This window comes from Montipora foliosa, chromosome 8, assembly GCF_036669935.1.
Source record: "Montipora foliosa isolate CH-2021 chromosome 8, ASM3666993v2, whole genome shotgun sequence".
Taxonomy (NCBI): domain Eukaryota; kingdom Metazoa; phylum Cnidaria; class Anthozoa; order Scleractinia; family Acroporidae; genus Montipora; species Montipora foliosa.
This window is the reverse complement of record NC_090876.1, coordinates 32,400,001-32,414,522: the sequence shown is the minus strand read 5'-3', so window position 1 is coordinate 32,414,522 and position 14,522 is coordinate 32,400,001. Positions and strand designations below refer to the sequence as shown.

Sequence of the window (14,522 nt, the reverse complement as noted above, 5' to 3'; positions counted from 1 at the left end):
ATTGCGCGTTTCCCGTTATCTTACGGCAACAAAGTTAGTGGTAAAACGTCGATGAAATCAGCGAGTTAGAAAACGCATTGTTCCGCAAACGCCAAGTGCAGGCTGGTGGAAAAGAGAACTTAGTGTAACTTGGTGGGAGCCAAAAACAAATAACATGTAAGGTCAGAAGACGTGAAAGAGTTTTGAAAACGACCATACGCACATTTGCAGCCCTTCATCGCAAGTGTATTTTCAACATTGATGCGGACTGAGGGAGATCAGACGCTTTGCTATCGCCGAGATAAGAACTCCTCTACAGTCAGGCCTTATGTATTGTACCTCGAACACAAGTTACAAGCAGGTGTTAGCCCGGTGAAATTATTAGGACTTTGGTGCTTACCAAATTCGTATTGCCAGAGTTCATCGCTTGCACCTCTCATGTCGATATAGCCACCAAACACGTACATGGAAGCTTCATAAACAACCGCTGTGTGAGAGCGACGAGTGCGTGGACCCTACGGAGACAACAGGCAAACTAAGTAATGACGAGCAATTATATGCCGGAAAATGATTTAGCACAAGGACCTAACAAACATAAGTGTATAAAAGGCTGAGGAACTAAAATTAAGGGAGGATAAATAGTCTTTCAATCGTCTCCAAAACGGTTTGCATAAGTGCCAGGCAAATCCTCAAGCGCATGGTCTATTACTTTACTGAAGAAGTTTCTTGTTCCTTTTTCACTCAGGCAAATTTACATCTCGGTCCAGACATGTCGCTTTACGTCGTGACATAAGAAGAAGCCCTTTCATCGTAATAATAAATTTCCCTTTAGGGTGGAAATAGTTTGAAACCAGGAGTTATATCAAAATATCGTCCAGATGAACTTTGCCTCAATATGTACCGTGGTTGGCGTTAATTGTTCTTTTCAATAGGGAGCTTAAGCACGAAAAGTTTTTTAGCGACGGAGAGCAAGAAGTAAGCTGTTTTCCTTTTTAAACTGTCTTGCCAGTAGCACATTTATATTGCTTTATTTGTTTCGCAATTACAGACCATTAGTTGACAAATTTGGGAGAGACTGCTGTCCTGGCATGCCAAATGTTCACTTCCGGTTTCCATCAATGGCTCAAAAAAGTCATATCTCGAGATAAGGACATCATTAGACCCCTAATATTTAGCTTACTGAAGGCTAAAACGGACGTTTGAATTTCTCCAGGCTAATATTCCCCTGCGCTGTTAACAACGCAAGACAACAAGTTCACAAAAATAAAATACACTTGAATCCAGAAACACGAAACGAAATTGATCTTTCGCGACACCACCACAACTACATTTTACTTCTTTCATTCTTCTCCAGCAGTCTTCAACAGACAAAAAAGTTCCGAACGTGTGAAGTAAAGGACTTATTTACTATAGTTCGTTGGTCCTTTCGCTAACAATACGCCCTGAAAATAATAAATCAGGACATTTTTAAAGCCGCAACTTACTTGGCTAAAAAAGGATCTAGCAGGTGTTGCAATTTCTTGCACAGCATTTTTCGTAGTCTTGAAGACAAGAATCGATTGATTTTAGTTAGGATTCTCAAATACAAATTCGTATTTAAATGCAGGTTATTTACCCAAGATTTGTCCGCCTGCTTTCTCCACACACTTTCTCCTGTAGGGATAGATCCAGTAAATGCATTAGAACATGAATGCAATAAGATACTTTATATCATAATGAAAGCCGTGTGTACCACCCTATTCCGAAATGGCAGCCATTTTAGTTTTCTTTTGATTGATTGCAGATTGGCCTTTTTGACCTTGTTTAAGGTTAAATATTCTTTTGAATTTTACGTTTGAAAGCCAGGCCAAAAGGGCAAATTTGCAAAAGAGTACTAAAATGGCAGCCATTTTCAGTTGGAATAAGGTGTATTCGAATGGTGAAAAGAAGTATGTTAACTTTTTTTTTCAGACCATCGCACGAGTTATGAACATTACTTAAGCAGTAGTCTTCATAAATGGTCTCTTCACATCCATATCCTTTTCGAATTAATAACGAACTCACAACTTGGTCAGCTCCCAATAAGCTTGATTGTTCTAAAGGTAGAGCACAGCACCTGTAGGGACTTAAAGATCTACGACAGCCACGTCCCTGAAAACGTAATATAACTTTGCTCTACCATAAGTCTTTCGCAATTTTTCGACCTCGTCCACGTGGTACGATGTTAGCGAAGTATCCTAAAAATAAACTGGTGCGAGCGGTTGACAATTAAAATTAGAAGATGAAAAAGGTTCGCATTTGCATGCTCACGTTGTCATCTAAACCACACATTTGGTAGTTTCACGTCATTGTTACACAGGGTCACGCATCAACATGAGCTAAAATGCGTGCTACACGTGCAGCACGATTATCTTTCCTCTTTTAACCAATGATATTATTGTCTTGTGTCGTTGCCGTCGCCGGGATCGTTGCTTAAACTCCCTTCTAACGCTAACTAAAGGTCACGCGATTAAATCCCACTCAAGCCCGGACTAAAATTTCCCTTCCTTTCCTTACTGCTCAGTAGAGCAACGTTCAGAACTGCGACGGTCTAAAATATGTTGACAGGAAACACTATATAGCATTGTATAACTTCACTGAGTTACTCACGAAAATTGAAAGTCCACAACGGAGTCTCGTTTGTTGCCGTGAACTCTCCTCCAAACACATACATATGACCCTGTTAAACACAAAAGCAAAAGGGAAAACACCAAACCAATTTCGATAAGTCAAGGAACTGAAGAAATAAGAAGGATCCGTAAGTTTGGATGCCCTTTCCCGTACCAGGCTGTTGTTTCCTGCATATATTTTCCCAGGTCCCGCTCATCTGTTACCCAAGAGACCTGTTATTTTCTCTTGAATTACCTTATAAGTGAGAGCTGTGTGTTCCTGAAGCGAGGGTGGCTTTAGATTCCCTGTTACAGTCACGTGATCCCACGTGTTCGAGCCTGCCATGAAAAGATGCAAGTATTGCGATGAACGCCGTTCTTAAATTACTTTGTCAGTTTATTCGAAACTTAGGAGTGTGCACTGTTTCAGTTTAATATTTGGCGCGTGCTACACTCAAGTTTAAGTCGCATGATTTGTATCGCGTAATTTCAATTGTAAACAGAAATCAAGCTAGCCTGAACGACTTTCCGAAAAAGCCAACATGAACGCGATTGGAAGTTTTTATAATTTCTCTGTATTTCACTTTAATTAATAATTGAGTGCACTTGCTTAAAAAAGTTCTACATCATATTCAACTAACTGAAATATACCAAAGTGCTCTCTGATCAAACAAACCTCTTTTCACTCATATTAGAAAACCGTGCCACAGTTTCGAGTTTGAAGTCATTTTTCAACTATTGATATGAGAAAGCGCTAAGGCGCTAGTAAGCAGAACCGTCATGAATGGACTAAAGCAACAAAGACAGCGATTTTCCCGCCATCACAGATCACACATCTTACCTAAATCATATCTCCAAAAGTCTTTCAATGTTCCTCGGATTCCTCGTCCTCCATACACGAAGACTCCTCCACCCCACACACATGCCGAGTGCCTACTGCGGGCACAAGGCATGCTCAAGCTTGAAGGAAAGACTGGACTCCATAAGTAATCTGCGTGGGCATAATTACCGCTTAACACAGGCTCTGCAATGGAAAGTCGAACAATAAATTAACCCTTTCATGTAAGAATATCTCGAACGTCTTTGAGGAAAAGGGTTACGATCTGTGAACACGAGCATGCGTCCTTAGCACTGACTAACGCTCCAATGAGTTACCACAGTTTTCCACAGTAACATCTTTTTCATACCATTAATTAGTTTTATAACGATCGCTTCGATTCAATGGACGAAAACAAAGCAAATTGTATTTCCGTCGGAATCTCGACTGGATTTCTAAGAGAGAGACAAGTACAAATTTAACTTGTTTAAAAGTGAAATTTCCTCGACTACACTTTTTGAATCAAACGTGGGACAAGTCGACAGCGATGATTTTCCCAAACGGGTTTAGTTTCTTTCACTTCTCACAGGAGATGAAAGGAGCAACTATCAACTATCATGAAGAGCGGGCTGAAACAATCGCTGATACTAACAAAAAACAATGGAATATTCCCACCGACCTAGTTACAGGCCGGAGAAGCTTCCAAGATAATCCCAGCCAACTCTTAATTGGAGAATCTATGCACTGAATCTTTGACAAACCAATAATTAGCGAAAACAGAGTATTTGACAAACTAAGAGTAAGGCACTGGACTAAACTGGTCTCAACTAAAATTTAAGGGGAACTGAGGGCAAAAAAACAAGCATTTTTTATTTACACTTTAGACCATGCACAATAATGATTTCAATTTTCTTTGTGGCATATCCGTCGTTTTTCCACCTAAAATTTTCCGATTTTGGGCCATCAGCATTGCGGCTCAGAATGGAGGAGTCAGCGGTCATTTTTGCAACTTATGACGTATGATGTGGGGAAGACAGCGAGAGCGCCCCATATTGGAAGCAGTGTTTTTGACTATGTTTCTCGTGAATATTGAGTCCGCGAAGAAACAACAAAACAACGAAAAAAATATCCACAGCAGCGCTTGTTGATTTTGGCCTTCAGTTCTCCTTTAAGGCGCATATTCAGCAGAAGGCATGACCAAATGATTCTGTATGACGATTTGCTTTCCAACTCTCTTCCGTTAACCTCCATACCGATCTTCATCGAAGAGTTACGTGAAATAATCAAGTTCATGGTCTCGAGAGGCATGGGTTCATTCTTGAGATGACATCACCAACTGCCTTTGCCTTACTACCTTGCAAAGCAATTTGTGACTTCATTTCAGTTGTACACTTGCGACCCATGCTAGTTGTTTAGTCGTGGATCAAATAACAACTATTTTCGCCACTTATGTCCATAAATGCAGGTAATGGCGAAAATGGAGGATTTGGCGAAATTCTGCCAAATCAACTACATTGACTGAGTGGCCACCCCGGCTCTCGGTTAAATTTCGCAAAATCTGCCATTTTTGCCATTGCCTGCATTTCTGGACATATCTCAGTTTCGCCGACTTTTATAGCACATCTAAGAAAAAGTAAAAGAGGTTTGCCTCAGGTAAGGAAAGGATATTACCCACGGCAAAGTGTTCGACATTTTCACTGCAAAACACTTGTGCAATGTACTTGTCTTTCTCCTTTCTCAGTCCTCTCCTTTTTCCCTTCCGACCAAGTGAACCTCAATCCCCAACCAATGTTGCAAAATATTTTTTGACAGACGTTTAACAGAGACATTCAGAGGGGGAGGAGTTTCTTGATATCGGAGTGACAGTGTGCTGATCGAAAGGAAATCTGTGTTGTTGCGGGTCTAAAATGTTGACACATTGGCGCGGACTCTAGGTTCATTAAACTGAAAAAAGCGTTGTTTCTCAGAACAGTTTTCATTGTTGGATGCACTTACCATTTGCAGTCTGGGCCTCCTCTGATTCCTGCTCAAGGCCATCCACCCATGTTTGGCTTAACAGCTCAGAGCGTCTATACACAACAACAGAGAAAACACGTTTCCCTATAGGATTCAAATCCGGACTGGCAAAATTATTGCAATCAATCAGACAACAAGTTGCAAAAATCGTGGAGACACTTCACCTTCTTGGGGCGTTATTAATTTCCCTATTATCTCTCACTTCAGCCTTCCTCCCCTCCCCCCCCCCCCCTCCCTTATCAGTGTTGCTAGCAAGACAAAAAATGTTTGGAACTTAAGCAGTCAACATTGAAAGGGGGAGAGGGGAGAGGAAGTGGGAAAGGTTTAAATTCTAGATACGGCGGGCATTGGAAGCTAGAAAAGGTGTTTTTTTTAATGAAAGTGTCTCAACAATTTTGCAACTTGTTGTAGCTATGGGCTTGGGAGATTGCATTAACTGTGCATGATGTTAAAACACATTCAGTAACACTGACGAATAATCTAATGGGCGAACTGGGGAGTCAGGGTGGTTTAGAGGTCACCAACCGTGCCTCCCACCCCTATGACCAAGGTTCAACTCTGGCCTCGGGTCGTATGTGGGCCGCGTTTCAGCCGATCTCAACCTGACTCCGAGGGTTTCTGGTTTTCTGCACTCCTCAAAATCGACTCCCATGCAGTCAATTACATCTAGCTGGGTTTGCGGTGCTCCGAGATCACATATGGATCGTATGGCGGCAGCCGTGGGCGCCTTCACATGCATTCGGTCCGATCCCGTTGAGCCTGTTGATCCTGTAGGGATCCTGTAAGGATCCTTGTAGGGAGCGGTCAACTAAGCATGTTTACATTTACGTTTACAACTGTTACTCACCTGGTTTCCTGATGTGTCGATACAGCCATGGCAGGTGGCCTGGGGTATTCGTGAAGTCGATCATACTGCGACAACAAAAAAAGAAATACATATTGATTTACGTGCAGCAGATAAAGGTCAGTACCAGCACTTTACCACAATTTTCACGCGTTTGCCGCTTAGTGTCTGTGCATAAAAGCTTGCAAATTGCTCGCTTTTTTAGTTTTTCTTAATTCAGAATGAATCAATTTTCGCTGATTCACATTCATTCGCGCTTGTACACTACCCATTCAAAAGTCGAGAGAGCGATTTGCACTTTTAATGGATAACAAAATCGATTTTGTGATCATTTCTCGGGAAAACATGCGTGATGTTCGTTAAAATCATATGTTAAGACTATTTCATTTCCGCGCGTTGTTCAGCATTTTTAATATGACAAGGGTCAGGTAGTTCCTCAGGAGTGGCAATTGTCGGAACGGAGCATGCAAATATGTGATGTGCTCGTTGCCATCGCCGTTGTCCTATTAGGGAGCAAAGACGACGGCTGCGGCTACGGCAAAGCCACGAAGCAAGAATATTATTGGTTAAAAAAGGAAAAATACTCGTGCTGCAAGTGCAACACGAATTCCCGTGCATTTCTCTGCCATACTCCACAAAACAACAACGTGAAATCACCAAATTTTAGGTTTTGACGACAACGTGAGCATATAACAATAAACCACTCTTTTTCTGTTTTGACTTTAAACCGTTCGTATCCATTCAGTTACAGGATAGTTCGCCTGTATTGTACAAGGTGAACAAGACAGAATAAACGCGAAATACTTGCGATAGCGCTAAGATATATTTTGGACTGACGTTTTCGTTGCCGTAGCCGTCATCTTTGCTTAATCTCCCTATTGACGCGCAACATACCTGAAATCCTTTACTGACGCTTTTGTCTTTTATACTAGAGTGCTGAAATACAGAGTCCAGTATGACAGGGTGTCTCCTCATCCAGCTAACAAACTCAGCTTTGGTCAGTTTGCCATTCTTAGAGAAAGATATTAAAATCAGTAAATGGCAAAGGTAGAAACAACCCTCACAAGAGGGTGTATCACATTTTTATTATATCGGACAGAAAAGTAGCTTAACTTAACTTACACTCAAATAAAGTTCCTTTCCTTTCTTTTACTTTTGTTAAAATTAGTATCTCCCATCATTTACGCTCCTAACCATGATATAGCACACAGGACAGGCTGCAAGACCAGAAACTCCATACCCTTCTCTTTGCGAATGTTGTTATGGGTTCTTTAACCTCGCAAAGGGCTATAGAAAAACAATAGGGACCTTAGGGGCCCACGGACGGATTTTTCGTGCATTGCTAGGGAAGTGAAATGTTACTTCCGGTGACTGACGTCATAATATAGTGAGCTGACCAGAAAACCCACTCACAAGCAAAAATCGCCGCAAGAACTGTTGTTGGCATCGAAGGTTCTTCCTCGCACTTCCTCGCGCTCGTTCTCAGAATGCGTAAACGAACTGACTTCCGGTTTGAGGAAAACCTAAATTTCCGGCGATCTTTAAATTGAATTAATTTTTTTTCATATGGCACGTTTCACTTCCAAATACAGAATATAGGTAAGCATTGATTTTTTCAAATCATCTTTTTTGAAAATTTTATGGGTATTTCAGTATCGTTTATTTCTCTAAAACGAACATTTTTCAAAATAAAAAGAAAACCATGCTTGGCTGGATGCAAAAACGAATACAAATTATGAAACCACTGATTAAATTGTGTAGCACGTAGACAAATTTAGAGTTTTCTTTTATTGGTCACGTGACCGTGGGCGTGGCATGATGACGTCATATTTAGGGTCATTGGTTTACAAAAATTGGAAACTGAACAAAATAATGCCAAATTATGTCAAATTAGTTAACTATTACATCCTAAGCAACGCACCCCAAAAAATACGTCAGTAGGCCCTTAAGATCTACGATGGCGACGTCCACGAAAATGTCACCTCAAAATATAACTTTGCTCTGTCGTTAATCTTTCGCAATTCCAGTCCATCGGGTTAGCGTCGTTCAATGTGGGTGATGTATCCAAAGAATAAATTGGTAAAAAACCAAAAAAACAAAAAAAGGATAAATTGGTACGAGCGGTTTCACAGTAAAAATGTACAATGAAAAATTTGCATTTGTAAGCTCAGTTATCGTTAAAATCTCAAATTCGGCGATTTCACGTCGTCGTTGTACGAGTACCGCAAAAAAGGGGTGCCGCATGATTATTTTCTTCTTTTAAAGTGCCCCTGTGACCAAAAAATCAATTCATATTTTTCTTTGGATTTCAAAACTATGTTAACAAAACACTAAGTGACCTACGTTTTAAGCCTTGATTTCAAAAAGACACCTTTATTTTAACTGTAATTTTCCTATTTAATGGTCCGCCATTACTAACATTATGTTCTTGAGAGAGCTGGATCGAGGAGAAAATGACGTCATAGGCTCACTAGTTTAAGATTGCAATACGTGTGTACGCCGCATAATTAATATGCAGCACGGGGGTTTTGGGCTTTCAGACTTTTAAACTCACGCTTTGCATATATAATAAGCTGCGTTCACACGCTGAAATTTTAAGCTAGTGAGCCTCTGACGTCACTTTTCCCTGGATCCAACCGTCTGAGGTCCAATCGGTCAGTTTTGAACGTGAGTAATGGCGGACCGTGAAATCGAAAACTTACACTCAAAGTAAACGGCCTTTGGATAAAAATCAAAGCTCAAAATTTTGCCAGTCAGGTGTTAAGCAAACACACTTTCAAAATTTGAAGGAAAAAAGGAAGTGGTTTTTTTATCACAGGGGCACTTTAACCAATGAAGTTCCTGTTTCGTTGCGTTGTCGTTGACGAACGCGTCGTAGATCTTAAAAGTCCCTAATGAAAGGTTGTTAGACGGGAGCTACGGTTTATCGTCCTAATCCGAGAAGAGTAGAGCCTAACCATTAGCAGATGTCATCATCACAAAGGCAGCACTTTCTCCTCAGTTAATATATTAAGACCCTGAGTGTTAGCCCATCTGGAGTGAACCCACTACCTCCTGAATTCGATGCTCAATCAACTCAGCCCACCGGTCTGCAGACAGACAGATAATTCAAGAGGACCTTCGACACTTTAACTCGCAACAAATGCATCAATAACAGCAGGCAGGGGAATCTGGAGACACCAAGAGGCCTCTCTGCTAACCCTTATGGTTATTTTAGGCACCCAGTACTCTATATCTACTATAGTATAAATTTTCTATGGTAATTATTCTTATTTTTTATTTCAGGCAAGAATACAATAAATAGTTGTTTTTAGACGGATAAGGACAGCGACGGACAAAGAGACGAACAGACAAGTAATAAAGGTGACAGAACACCAGATGGGCAGACACAGCTACGGGGGGGACACTGTTCGTAAGTTAGCCGCTGTGCTTACTGTGCTAATTACATTCAAAACGCAATGACTTTCAAGAGCAAAAAATTAATAGCATCTATTTTTGTACATGTATGCCTGTAAAAGTCACCTGTTTTGTGTCCTTTGAATAAAACAAAATGTTTGTGATTTTCCACACTTTTTACTTCATTGAAGAGGAACTAATTATTCTACGCAATTAAACAATTGCTTTGTTTTTATCTTTTGCTATATTTTAAGAATCGGATAGAGCACAAGTGATCAGGCTCTTTGCGTCGTACTTTGACGCAAAGAGAAATATTGCTCGAGTCCACAGCATGATCAGCTTGTAAATTTAAATTATAAAAGCCGGCAGCGAGCTTAACAAGACATTTCGAAATTTCAAAAATTTAACACCAAACTTTCCATATAGATCTGATAGATTGCACGAAAAGGGTTCGAAATAATGCACAGAGTAACACGGCTGTGTGAAAAGTAATACACGGTCTCTCCGTTCTTTGTTTCGGTTGGTACTTAGCAACTCAGTTTGGCTGCTGGTTGCCTTAATTTAAAAGTATGAAATCCTATTCATTTTAGTTATTTCTCCCTTTTCCGTGGTTGACAGTACACTGTACTAAAAGGAAAGAATAAACTAAATGAATTACTTGTCATTGAGTTCAAGCAAACAGAAAATTTCGACTATTTCGATATCCGCCGACACCGGTATATATAGTTTTTTTTCCGATATCATGACAAAATGAATTTACAGTTGTGGCCGAAACATTTTGCCACCAACCGACAAAGGCGGCGTCGATCAAAGCAGATCTTCTAATTAAAACATTGAAAATATCATAGTAATGATTTACCACGACAAAGCCCGAGTCCCACAAATGCGGTCTACGTGACAATCAATATACAAAAAATGTACTGTTAACTTACGGATGAAACGCGGAGTCAGGTAAGGTATTGATCTTCTTGCAAACTGCGAGCTCCAATGTTTTCAAAACGAAGTCGAACTGTTACCGAAATTTTAAACAAAAAAAGGTTATGGGTAGCGCGGAGCTAAATTCGAACATTCTCAAAGTTGAAAGAAAACGGAACCTTCTTTATATTCATAAGATCATGTCACACTTCAAACAGCGTACATACTAATTACGTTATTTTAGATCCTTTTTGCGGAAAAATTTGAATTGCAAAAATATGCTGCCTTTGTGCTGCTCAGAGTGTTTTTGACAAATGACCACAAATCCGTGATCACTGATAAAAGCGACAAGAAAATATGATAGATCACGACATAATTCGAATTATTCAAGCGATGGTCACCAAAGGTATAATTGACCGTTAAGTTCCCGATAAAATAATCGAAAAACCACCTCAGCTGGTAGAGCACTGCACTGACATCGCAGAGGTCATGGCTTCGAATCCCCTTGAAGCCGCCTGATTTTTCAGGTGTCCACAAGAGACCATTGCTTAAATTGTGCAGATAAGTGCGACCATCACTTCTCTCTTTCGATAAATTAAAGAAAGCTTCGTGACAAAAAAAATAATAAGGTAAAAATAGGTGCGCAATGCGTACATGTGTGGGCTTTGCTGCTTTCCCCAAAAGGTCAACCACACTTGCATCTCATCCCCTCAGCCTTTCCCGATACTCGTCCCCTACTTTGTAAATTGTACTCTTCACCTGTCCAAAAGCGTTTTTATTTATTTAGACTGTTAACCCCTCTAATATTGGTTTGAATAAATCTGTTGTTAGTGGGTTATGCTAAGACAATAAGACGCCTCGTTCTCAATTTCAGTTTCTATCAACTTTGATAGTTGGCATGAGGCTTTGCACCTCGCCATCGGCTGAAACAAATCTCGCACCTTGACACATTATGTATATGAATTTACTGTATATTGACCACGATAAAGTGTTAGAACTCAGCCTTATTATTTAAAAATGAATAATGAAACCTAAATTGACAATACAATCAAACAAATGAAATCGTATTTGCAACTTTATTTAACAAATTAACTTAACCAGGATAAGAGGTATTCCTATGCCATTTAGGTAAACTAAAACACTGTGACTGTAGTAGTAGGTCACTACAGAATTTTGTCCACCATTTAGTATTGTTGCTGCCGATAGGCAGCCTTCATATTCTTGAAGCCATCGAGAAATTTTGGTTCGACGGTTCGACCCATCGTTCGCATTAAGAAACAGCCAATCAGAAATCCAGTTATATGGCGCAGTCTAGCCAATCAGCAGCTGTCTTATACGAAAATATTGACATGTGTTTGCTCAGCGAAAAATCGTGCTCGCTCACCGGAAAAATCGCATGTGCTCGCAGTAAGTTATAAATACAGTTGATCAGAGTCAAGGTTTCGCTGTTTACTGGTGAGTTTTGGCACTTTTTGCTGATCTATTATGACTAATTCTATTCGAGGAAGCATTCATCAAGGTCATGAAGCTTTCAGTGGGCATTCTAGAGGCCGACTGTGTGCATTTATGTCACTTGCAGCTTTGCTTTTCAATCGATCGAATTCGGTCGATTTATGGACACAAACAAATATCGATGACATCTTATGTCATGGAGATCGCATGTATTTACATGCACTAACCAATAAAATGGTACCCGATGCCAATAGTCTTTCAATAGAGGAGTTGCCGGAGGTGGCAACCTCGCAGAACAATGTTGAATACCGTTTAAACTACAACAAAAAATAGTCTATTACACGTTGCGTTACACAGTGTCACTGTCACTAATTGTTCTAACGATCAGTTCATGAACCCGTTATTGCCGTTATACATGTAGTAACTGTTGTTACACCAAGTATTTAGTTTATTTCCATGTTGCGCTAGATAGACAAAAGAAAGTGTCACTAATCGTTCTGGGGAAACATTATATGGTTAACCTCCAGTTTTCCTTTTCAAGATGTTTTGTATTTTTTGTTGCTCCATCTTGATTCTACTTCCTCATTTGGTATTCGAGATCCCGTGAGAGAGAGTGCATGCGTAGTGAAGATCATTACAGCGTTGTGATTCAGTGAAGATCGTCCGAAGATTTTTTGCTCGTAGCAAAATCCACAGAAATCTCCTGCATCGTTCACCGGAGGTACCTTCTGATTACAAACGAAAGTTTGTACATGGTTACGGTGTGTATTGTGATTGAAAAGTTTAGCTAAACAGATTTGTAATCTTGTTTATCGCGGTCATGTCATTAGACCATTTGGCCGCCGTTACAACTGCAGACGAAAACTGCACTGTTGTACAAGTTGATGTACATGATACAGTATCACCTGCTGGTGCAGCAGGGGACTGAACAAACCCGAAAGGGAGTGACAACTACCCGAAAGGGAAAAACGGCTGAAAAGCGCTCTAGTTCGGCCAGTAGCGTCAGTAAACAGGCTGGAGGGAAATCCTCGAAAGGTCTACACGACGAGGCGGGAAATGTCTTGCCGACACAGTCAGGTGCTCTCGCTAATTCATCCTCAGTGTCGGAAGATATCGTTGACATAAGGCAACAATTGAAAGAGCTCACTGGTTCTCTAGCACAAATAACACCAGTAATAACGGAGATTAAATTGGCTTACGACAATTACAACTAGGCTGTTGATTGTGACGGCCATGACAGTTGGGGCGATGAGCCCGTACTAGAGCCGACAGCTGCTCCTCCACAAAATGCAGTGCAAGACCCATCTGACGACGACGAACCGCCGAGGAAAAAAGCAAAGAAGGATTCTGGTGTGCTCTAAATAGTATGGCCAAAGTGGTAAACAAGCCACAACAGGATGGGGAGAATTTAGACTCTGAATTGTCAGAGCTTGTAAAACAACTGCTCAGTAAGGGCGTGAGTAAAGACGCCAGGGATGAATTGCTGGATAAATTTCCAACACCGGGCAACTGCACCTCTAGGTGGTCTGCAGAATGTACTTTTGCCACTTATTATAAGAAAGATGTCAAAGAGGATGCTACATTTGGACAATCTATACTAAGCTGTTAGCTGTAATATTGTCTTTCATGTCCATGTATGTTATTGGAGGTTCCAATAAACCTATCCCTGTTGTTGTTATGGATAGTTTGTCCAGTTGTTGGTTTGTGCAAGGCCCATGTGTTTTAAAGTCTCACGGGATCTCGAATATGCAAATGAGAAGGTAGAATTAAAAAATTAAACAAGCCGTACCTGTAAGGTGAGGTTTGATTGGAATTCTACCTCCTCATTGTTGCATAGAGAGATCACGTGCCCACCCCAAAATTGGGACTCTACACGCCCATTCAACATGGGCCAATGTCTTTAAAGGACGATCTTCACTACGCATGCGCTCTCTCTCATGTGATCTCTCTATGCAACAATGAGGAGGTAGAATTCCAATCAAACCTCACCTTACAGGTAAGGCTTGTTTAATTTTTTAAATAAATGTTATGTTATGTTATGTAATAAGAATCAGTTAAAAAGCCCTTATTATTACATGTTGCGTTAGACAGTGTTATTCGTTACACCTTCCGTTTTCGTTAACGGTGACCAATATATATATATATATATATATATCTTTCTTTTCCACTTTTAGCAATTACTACAAGCATAATCCCAACAAAAGCCTTAGCCACACCAATAGTTACTTATTAATGTTATACTCAAAGAACATACATGTAACCATGTCATTTTGCAAATAAAATAAGTTATATTTTTGTTGAAATTCTCACTGTCGTATTTGCATTCAAAAACACCTTTAACGGCAGCACTCACTTCTCAATGAGAACTGCTAGTATATAATTGCCCCCGCAGAGTTTTGGCCGAGGAGGCAACATGGAAGCCCCCGTGTAAAAAGGGAAATTATGTAAACTAATATGTAAATTCGTAGATCTTGTC

General features: G+C 40.3%; 1 protein-coding gene across 1 annotated transcript in view; it reads right to left on the bottom strand.

The window, feature by feature from the left end:
• LOC138012581 (uncharacterized) overlaps window positions 1–14,522 on the bottom strand; it is a 45,061-nt gene that overhangs the window by 10,096 nt on the left and 20,443 nt on the right. The window contains exons 9-16 of the mRNA XM_068859386.1: window positions 7,178–7,294; window positions 6,287–6,351; window positions 5,419–5,492; window positions 3,448–3,630; window positions 2,863–2,945; window positions 2,608–2,677; window positions 1,595–1,632; window positions 380–494 (exon numbers count right to left, since the gene is read on the bottom strand). Coding sequence (XP_068715487.1) covers window positions 380–494; window positions 1,595–1,632; window positions 2,608–2,677; window positions 2,863–2,945; window positions 3,448–3,630; window positions 5,419–5,492; window positions 6,287–6,351; window positions 7,178–7,294 — 745 coding nt within the window. The remainder of the gene's footprint in view (window positions 1–379; window positions 495–1,594; window positions 1,633–2,607; window positions 2,678–2,862; window positions 2,946–3,447; window positions 3,631–5,418; window positions 5,493–6,286; window positions 6,352–7,177; window positions 7,295–14,522) is intronic.